Genomic DNA, 8,445 nt, shown 5'->3' with positions numbered 1-8,445 from the left:
TCAATTTTTAAATGATTTTAAATATTAAATAAGTAATTTTAAAACATAACAAAATAAATCAAAATATTTACTAAAATATTAAAAAAAAAAAAAAATCTATCAATATGTCTAAAATTTTGCTATGGTTTCAATTTTTTACTAATTGGAATTTGGAGGAAGCCTTTTCATAGAATTCAACTTCATATGGGATGAATAAATTAGGGTCAAAAGTCTCTCTTCATGTTCATAAGAATATAATTTCCAATTCCAATGTCCATAAGAAGCAGTAGATGCTTCTCCCAAAAATAATGACAATTATGATATTACTAAAAAGGCACAGCAAAATGATGGCATTTGGAACCCCATTTTGCAATAATATACACAAATATCCCTCAGGCTTAATTCTTCTACTTCTACCTTTGTAGATTATGTACCAAGCTGAGATGGGGAAGAACTTGATTTTGTAGTAATAAAGGAATTAATCATATTTATACATTCTTCTCTACTTCAGATTTGGCATCTCAAAAACTCAAGATATGTATTCTTTTTTTCTCTTTTTATTTACCCCTAAACAACAGATCCAATGATAACCCGATTGATGGCTTCAATGCACGGATGAATTTTCGAGATGAAGACATTGAGGGGTTATCTTTATCTGCTTTCTTCCTCCGAGAAGGTCCCCCGGGAGCTACTGAACTTTTAATAGATCCTGACTTTGAACTAAAAATGGAGGAGCTGAATGAAGTATCAGCTGCCCCAAATGATAGATGGCCCCTCTGGGACGTATCGTGTGGCGGGTACCCGACGGCCCCATCTTGATGAGGTGGAGGAAACTTCTCGCTCTTGCTCTTACCATTTATATTTGTCGCAATTCTCCACCTCTGGATAGCAGAGACATTTGCTAATAAGTATGGAAAGATTGAAATGTAGGGAGGATAAGCAAGGAAGTTTGACTTACATCTAAGTTTGCTTGTATCTCTGCATTAGCTTCAGGAGCTGGGACAGCACGACCGACCCGATCCCGTACTCTTACTCTCCTTCCACCACCGTCAACAGCTGTTGATTTCCCATTTAGACCTCTTTGCCTGAAATGAAAGCGTAAATTGCTTGATAAGATACCAAGACTGATCTAGATGATTGAAACACGAGCAAGGGGAAGGAGGGAGGGAAAACCTTCTAGCTTCCTCATCTCTCAACTTTACATCCAATTCTTTGCTAGGAGGGTATTTTGGTAGACTTGATGGTTCACAAGCAAGAGGCTCGGTAGTAAAGAACTGTAATCAGAAAGATTAAACATATTGTTTTATGCAAAACTAGACAATTTTATATTTGCGTAAGCAATATTATGAAGCAAAATTACTCACTTCGCTATTCAGAGCAGCAGTGGCAGTACCTCTCCCATCGGGGTCCATTGAAAGGAGAGATTCAATAAGAGGTAGAGAAGAAGATGGAAAATCTTTGAAAGTTTCTGCAATGCAGCGTTTGTATGGTTGTTGGGGTTTAAATAGAGTTGCATTTGGCAATTTGTACTTCTTCCAGTAATCCTCGGATGGAGAACCACATAATTTAAATATCTTATGGAGTTGTTCAACCTAACAGAAAAAGTTATCCATGATCAACTTCACACAATGATGATGCATCAGTTCAAGATGAACAAAGAAATATCTTGTAAGACGGAATAAACTGAGGTGGAAAACTAGAAATAAGTGTTGGAATAGACTCTTAAACAGTCGCATTATGAACTGAACTTGGAAGATAAAAATGTAAGCAAAGCATAAAATCATTGACGTCATTTTTTTTAAGTACACTTCACTGTCGTCTGGTGTCATAATCACATGCCCATTTTTTATGATAAAGAATTTAAATAATTGAAACATCAAGCATTTTCTTAACATTTTCACATGAAAAGGATTTAAATGATTGAAATATCATGCAACAGCTAATGCTCAATTCGTTACATATTTGATGACAAATCAATTATTTTTCACAATCATTAAAGGCTCAATAATTAATAGCATCATATTTTGAGGATCGGCCAATTTAGTTCAATAGAGACAGGTACAATATATAAGGACCGCAGAAAAATGTTACAAAATAAGAAGATAGGTGAGGAGGAATAGAGAGATAGAAGTTGCAATACCTCTGTCCTTCCTGGCATGATCGGCCTCCCAGCGAGCAGCTCGGCCAAGATGCAGCCAGCACTCCAAAGATCAACCCCTGTACCATAAAGAGTCGCTCCAAGTAATAATTCAGGAGGACGGTACCAAAGGGTTACTACTCGACTAGTCATATGTTGGTTCTGTTCAGGATCAAAGAAAGTAGCTAACCCAAAATCAGCTATTTTCAGTATTCCTTCGTTATCAATTAGCAAATTGGAACCCTTTATATCACGATGCAAGACACCTCGGTTGTGACAATGCTCAAGCCCGGACAATAGTTGCTTCATATAGCATTTGACCTGGTAGAAAAATTACAGCCAATCTTTTCATGTTTTTGACATAATCAACGTGGCAAATGTCTTAAGTAGAGCTACCCTCTGCAGTATGCAAGAAACCTCTGAGAATGCATTAGCATACAATCTACTACTTGGAGAAGTTAGAAAAGGTCTACTTGAAGTTAAACTAGAGTTTTTCTGTCTCTAATCATCTCAGATACCTTCACTTAACCAACCATCAATTTTGAAATATAGCTATTCCTTGAGACATTAGGAGACGATAAACAACGGAAACTAAAGCGACACGAGCAATCTTGTTCCTTATTTTCTTTTCAACTACAGAATTCGCAATTCTGAAAGTATAAAATCATGTCTAAGTGTGTATGCTGGTTCAGTGAAAATAGAAATTCAGCCAAAGATTAGTATAACGTGGAAAATTCTGTTTGAGTCTCTTCTTCTCTATGTACAGAGAATCCGGAAGAAATATGTGAATCCAAATGCACAGAGATGTCGAAGAAACTAACACTTTTTTTATCTAATCCAACCGAAACCGAATTAACTACAGGACAATATTAACTAATTCAGAATTTACTTTATATATCTCTCCGATCTTCTTGTAGCTTAATGAAGTCAAAAACATTAAATTAGGCAAGAAACCTGATGAATTTGCTTTTAAGGGGAAGAAGACAAAAGGAAGAAAAATGGCAAAAAAATCCAAGTAGCTCACGCCCTAGCAGTAATATTGAAAAACAGAGCAATCAAAGTGCGAAAAGGAAAACAAAAGCCAGACAGAGCAGGCCAGATCAACTCAAAACCTAAGAAAATTTCGCCAGAAAAAAATCAATTACAATAAACAACACCGAAATTCATATTCAAAACACAACAAATTGTACGGGTTCAGTCAATATTAGAAACAATCTGGATTAACCGGAATAAATACCTGAGGCTCCGTGAACTTGACTCCTTGACCGGCAGCAAGTCCGGCGAGGTCGTGTTCCATATACTCAAACACTAAGTAAAGACTACACGACATTCTCGAAGTAACCAAGCCTTCAAGCTTAAGCACATTGGGATGATCGAGGCGTTTCAGAACCAAAATCTCTCTGGCCATAAACCTTACACTCTCCGGTTCTAAATTATCAAACCTAACCTTCTTCAAAGCTACAATTTTCCCCGTAATAAGATCCCTCGCCTTGTACACATTGCTATAAGTCCCTTGCCCAATCTGAATCACAAACAACAAAAAAATCACACAAACTTTCCACAACTACTGAATCAAGACAAAAAAAAAAACAAAAAGTGAAAAAGAAGAAAAACGATCACGAACACGTGGCAGGCAGACCTTAGCAAGCTTCTCAAACGTATTAGCTCGACGAGGCGTCCATCCTTGGATAACCTCGCCGGCGACTGCCAGTAGCCAAGACGGCCAACCTTGCTCATTCCTGTGGCAAAGGCCCGGCGAAGGCCTCCGACGCTCTACAGAGAAGGAATCCACGTCCTGCTGAACTCCCTGATTTTCTAATGAAGTTGTGTGTTTGTTAACTCCGTGGATATGAGAAAGGTGGTCCGTGGTGCGACGGCGACGGGGAGGTCCGGATGCGCCCAGGCGAGCGTCGGCGGCTGGTGTGCCAAGAACGCAACCCATTGGGGAATGTCCCGTAGCTCATAGAGTGATGCTTTTAACTCATGAAGGAAGGAGAAGGAAAATGGAAGGAGGTGATTATGGAAGGAGAGAAAAGAGAAGTTTTGGGCATATGAATTGTGCTCTGTTTGAGATTTTAGGAATCAGTGAGTTGAAGAATGGAGAAGACGGTGAGAGTGAAAACTCGTTAACGCCTTTTCTTTTTTTTTTTTTTTTTTTTTTTCCTATTTTTCAATTGTTATTAAGAATAATAAGAATTTGATTTTCATTTTGTTTTTTCAGTGAATATTTAGGCCTTGTTTTTTATTTAAATTACAAAGATACCACTAGTTTTGCTGACGTGTTGATTTTGTATTTACCTCAAAAATCAAACTCAAAACAAAGACTTTCCTAATTTCTTTTCTAAAAACAATTAATTCACTTTGCTATATCAATATTATTAAAATTAATTCTTAGTTAATTAGTACATATATTATTTAATAAAAAACTCAAATCTCAACAATAAAATTTAACAACATTTTATTCGATTTTTCAATTAAAAAAATAAATCAAATCTAAATCTATCTTTCCATTCATATCTTTTAAATAATAATTCATTTTTTATTAACCTATAGGCTAAATCACAATAATTTAGTATTGATTTAACTTTTTAGAACCAAAATTATCTTTTAACCAATTATTATTTTAAAATTTAAAAGAATGCCTAAATTTGTAACTTAACTTTAAATATAAGTAAAGTCAAATAATGTTTTCTTTTATATTTTTCTATTAAAAAAACTCCCTTTTCAAAGAAAAAAGGCAGACCACTTTTTCTACCATTAGATATATATATATATAAATGAACTTGTTTGTAAACACATATATACAAAATTATATTTACAAATCAATGGTTTTGGAAGCTTCAACTTTTTAGTTTTTTTTAGTTTTTTGAATAAAATTAGTGGCATTTAGGTAATTTGAAATTATAGTCAAAACTATTCTCAATTTCACACTAAACAATGGGAAGGATATTTTGTATGGTTTGATTTTGTTGTAAACTATATATATAGATGTCACTTTCTTTTAATTAAATATACCCAAATATAGTGATATAATTAAAAAAATTAGAAAGTCTATAAAGTTTTCAAATTCAAAGTAAACAAAAGAAAAGAAAAATACTTAGGGTAGAGTCAAAGGATGTGAATTGATGTTTTATTTTTTATTTTAGAAAATTTATTTGAGAAAAGGAAGAAGAAAAAAGAGAGTTATTGTGAAATAAATATTACCTACCAAAGCTGAATGTATTAAAAATGGGTGTTTTGTTAGAGGAAGTGGATGAGCCACATTTAATGCAGAGAGCTCCGTTTTGGTATTATTTGGTATCCATTTTTCAAGTTTATTGTATAAACTAAATAAATTTCTATCATTGATAGACTCAATAAAACATAAATAAATATTTGAACGTTTATATTAATAGTTATTATACGGGTGTGTTGATTTTTAAATCAATATCCAATCCTTACTATACAACAACTAACTATAGGGAAAAAACTTAATTCAATCATTCATCGATCAACAATAATGGTTTTTTTTTTTTTTTTTTTTTTGAATTTCTCAATTAAGTTGAAATTGCAAGTATTTATTTTCCCTATTAAATAAATGGGCCCTTAGTTTGGTTTGGTTTAATTCTTCAATGTCAAAACATACTGTGGTACGAAAATATATAGAAAGGAGAAGATAGAAGAGAGGAAGGGCCTCTTAATTTAATAAATTATTACTGAAGGTGAAAGAACGTCGCAGTTAATATATAAAGGAAGTGACAAGATCATAAGGTAAAACTAATTATGATAAATATCTTATGATTATCATTAAGAGCTTAGTTCAACGGACACTAATGTACGTCCAAAATTAATGGATTTTAGATTTAAAGAAATTATTGTATGGTTGAGTTTTATTGTTTATTAAATTTATATTATATGTTTATAAATAGACAATAGGTGTTTGAAAAGATATAGATGAAGTTTCAAAATGAAGCTAAGGCTACAAATATTGACCAAACAAAAGCATCCACCAAAAACATTCTTAGGGAGGTTAGTTTTAATAGTCTTTGATAGGGAATATAATTAGAGATTTAGTAATGTTATTTTACTAACTTCATATATATTATTCAAACCCATGCTTTGGTTGACAAACCAACCACCACTACTGACTTGAATCTTTGCATAATTGAAGGAAATCAAACTCCCATTTAATCTTAGTACTTTGACTATTATTCTTTCTTATGGAATATATTTTTTTAACTATATTTACTCACTATTGTAAGCAATAAAATTAATGTTTTTAATTAACAAGTTAGTTAGTATCTTTTATTTGGTTTTGTTTGCTGATTAATCTAATTAACTTATTTAAGCATATACATATTCAACTAAGAGTTTAAGAGAACCAAAATTTTCCAAGCTAACTATAACTCAAGTATTATATTATTAAATTGAATAGTACGATAACAACGGAATTTTATAACTATCGAAATGTTAGAATGATATGTCATTAGTTTAAGTTTTTTGGTTAATCGTTTATTTCCTTTTCAGTATACTAATTCATATATTGAGTCCACGAGTGAAGAAAAATGTTAAAATGATATGTGATTAAATTTATATTCATCCACTAATTAACCTATGTTGTTGATTCCACAAATTAATAAAACTAAATTTAAAATATGAAAGTAAATTTACAAACAACCTTTAGATTAACGTCTAACGATTACAAAAATAGTTTATAGGCATTTGTAAAAACAGTAAAAAAATTTATGATAATAAGGTCTATGTCACTGTATTTTCTAAATTGCAAAAATAGCAAATTTAAGAGCGGATAGCTCTCCGATAGCGTTTTGATTGTCGTTTGATAACCGTATGATATTATTAATTACTTGTCATATTTGACATACTTGCAATATGAGCAAAAAAAAAAAGTGCTACAAGCGATTTTTTTGTTATCCGATGCATTCCTAATAGTTTACTTGATTTGAGAAGATTAAATTTGATTTATATAAATATTTTTTTTTTTGGTTTCTAAAAAATATAACAAGGAGACAAATATTTACACTATATCCAAGCCATATATTTAGTAGTTTGGATTTGACATTGCTATACAATCGTTTAGATTTGAAGATGAAAGACAAACCTGAAATATTTAAAAAAACGGTCATATGTATTTTTTTTTTATTTTGTTAAATGAGTCCTAAGTATTTTTCCACTTTATTATATTTAAAAAAATTTCTATTTTTTGAATTATTTTTGGACTACTTTTTCAAAGGTTGAATTTGAAAAATAAAGGAAAATGATGTAAAGTATTATAATAATAATTTTGCATGAAAATTCAAAAAAAAAAAAAAAAAGAACACATTAAATTAGAAGGGCTTGAAGATTGATTCTTTTAAAATTTAAAGAAAAAAAGAGAGAGAGAAAGAGAAAAGAAGAGAGTGTTGTGTTAAATAACATTAAATGGGTTTTTAGAGTGAGAAGAGTGAAACTCTTGGTTTCATTCATCTATTTTCTTCATTTTCAACTCTTTTTCTCTGACTACTTCCTAATTTCCTTTATGGTGACTCCATTTTTCTCTTTCACACTTTCCCACACCAACTCATGGAAGGAATCCTCTTCCTTTTCACCACAAATATACATTTCACATTCTTCCTTCCTTCCTTCCACCCCTTATCAAATTTTTCATTTAATTTAATTTCTCTATTCATAACAAATATATAATTAATTGGAACTCTTTTTTGTTCAAACCCAAAAGAAAGGAAAATAGAAAATATGTTTTTATTATTATTATTATTATGATGATGATGATGATTGGTGAGAGAGCCTAAAGTGGGGAAGAAAAAAAAGTTTTGTAACCAGAAAAAAGCTGAGAAACCAAAAGGGAATTTTTGGTTTTGGGATTGAAAAGTTGGAGAACGTTGTTTTTATTATTAAAGTAAAATCCATTCTCTTTTTCTTCTTCTTTTCTTTTCCTAACCTTAAAACATTCCATCATTTTAATTGGAATACGAATTAAAAAAAAACGATACTCTTTAAAGAAAATAAAAATCTTCAAAATGTTGAAACAAACGAGTCTAACAAACATAAAGTTGAAAAAAGCAACATTTATAAAGAAAGCGACGAAATTAATTTCATCCACGAAAAATTGTATATTTGTCGGATCAAGTATACTCTCGATTCACAAAAGAGTAAACCAAGAGAAAGAAAAAGAAAAATAGTGCATAATTGTTGATGTTTGAAAGACAAAAATGGAGGATGGGGGTTAGTTACTTGATTGGTGTTTTTAAAATTACTATGTTTCTTTCCATAGAAAAGGAGACAATTGGTCAAATTTTTTTCTCATTTTTCTTGAATTAAAAAAGAGAAAAGAG

The 8,445-nt window shown here is 31.5% G+C and overlaps 1 protein-coding gene across 2 annotated transcripts; it reads right to left on the bottom strand.

The window, feature by feature from the left end:
• Window positions 1-250: 250 nt before the first annotated feature.
• Window positions 251-4,284, bottom strand: LOC103484639 (probable serine/threonine-protein kinase At1g54610). Of its 2 annotated transcripts, none has more exons than XM_008441827.3 (7): window positions 3,756-4,284; window positions 3,354-3,638; window positions 2,120-2,437; window positions 1,344-1,571; window positions 1,153-1,253; window positions 938-1,064; window positions 251-860 (listed from the first exon to the last, which is right to left on the bottom strand). In XM_008441827.3, the coding sequence occupies exons 1-7, from the start codon at window positions 4,056-4,058 to the stop codon at window positions 537-539; spliced, it is 1,686 nt and encodes a 561-aa protein (XP_008440049.2). In that variant the 5' UTR covers window positions 4,059-4,284; the 3' UTR covers window positions 251-536. The 2 variants fall into 2 exon arrangements, with proteins under 2 accessions (XP_008440049.2, XP_050936057.1); XM_051080100.1 differs by having other exon boundaries at window positions 3,741-4,269.
• Window positions 4,285-8,445: the final 4,161 nt, after the last annotated feature.

The sequence above is a fragment of the Cucumis melo genome, chromosome 12, assembly GCF_025177605.1.
Source record: "Cucumis melo cultivar AY chromosome 12, USDA_Cmelo_AY_1.0, whole genome shotgun sequence".
Lineage (NCBI taxonomy): Eukaryota > Viridiplantae > Streptophyta > Magnoliopsida > Cucurbitales > Cucurbitaceae > Cucumis > Cucumis melo.
Note: the sequence above shows the minus strand (reverse complement) of the source record. Positions and strands in the feature narration are given on the sequence as shown.

What these genes read in the sequence shown, in the direction of transcription:
- LOC103484639 (XM_051080100.1), bottom strand. Translation starts at nt 4,058, where the DNA reads ATGGGTTGCGTTCTTGGCACACCAGCCGCCGACGCTCGCCTGGGCGCA. An exon ending in TCAAGTTCACGGAGCCTCAG is followed by an intron (nt 2,438 to 3,353) that starts GTATTTATTCCG and finishes TTTTTCTACCAG; the next exon opens with GTCAAATGCTATATGAAGCA. An exon ending in TCATGCCAGGAAGGACAGAG is followed by an intron (nt 1,572 to 2,119) that starts GTATTGCAACTT and finishes TTTTTCTGTTAG; the next exon opens with GTTGAACAACTCCATAAGAT.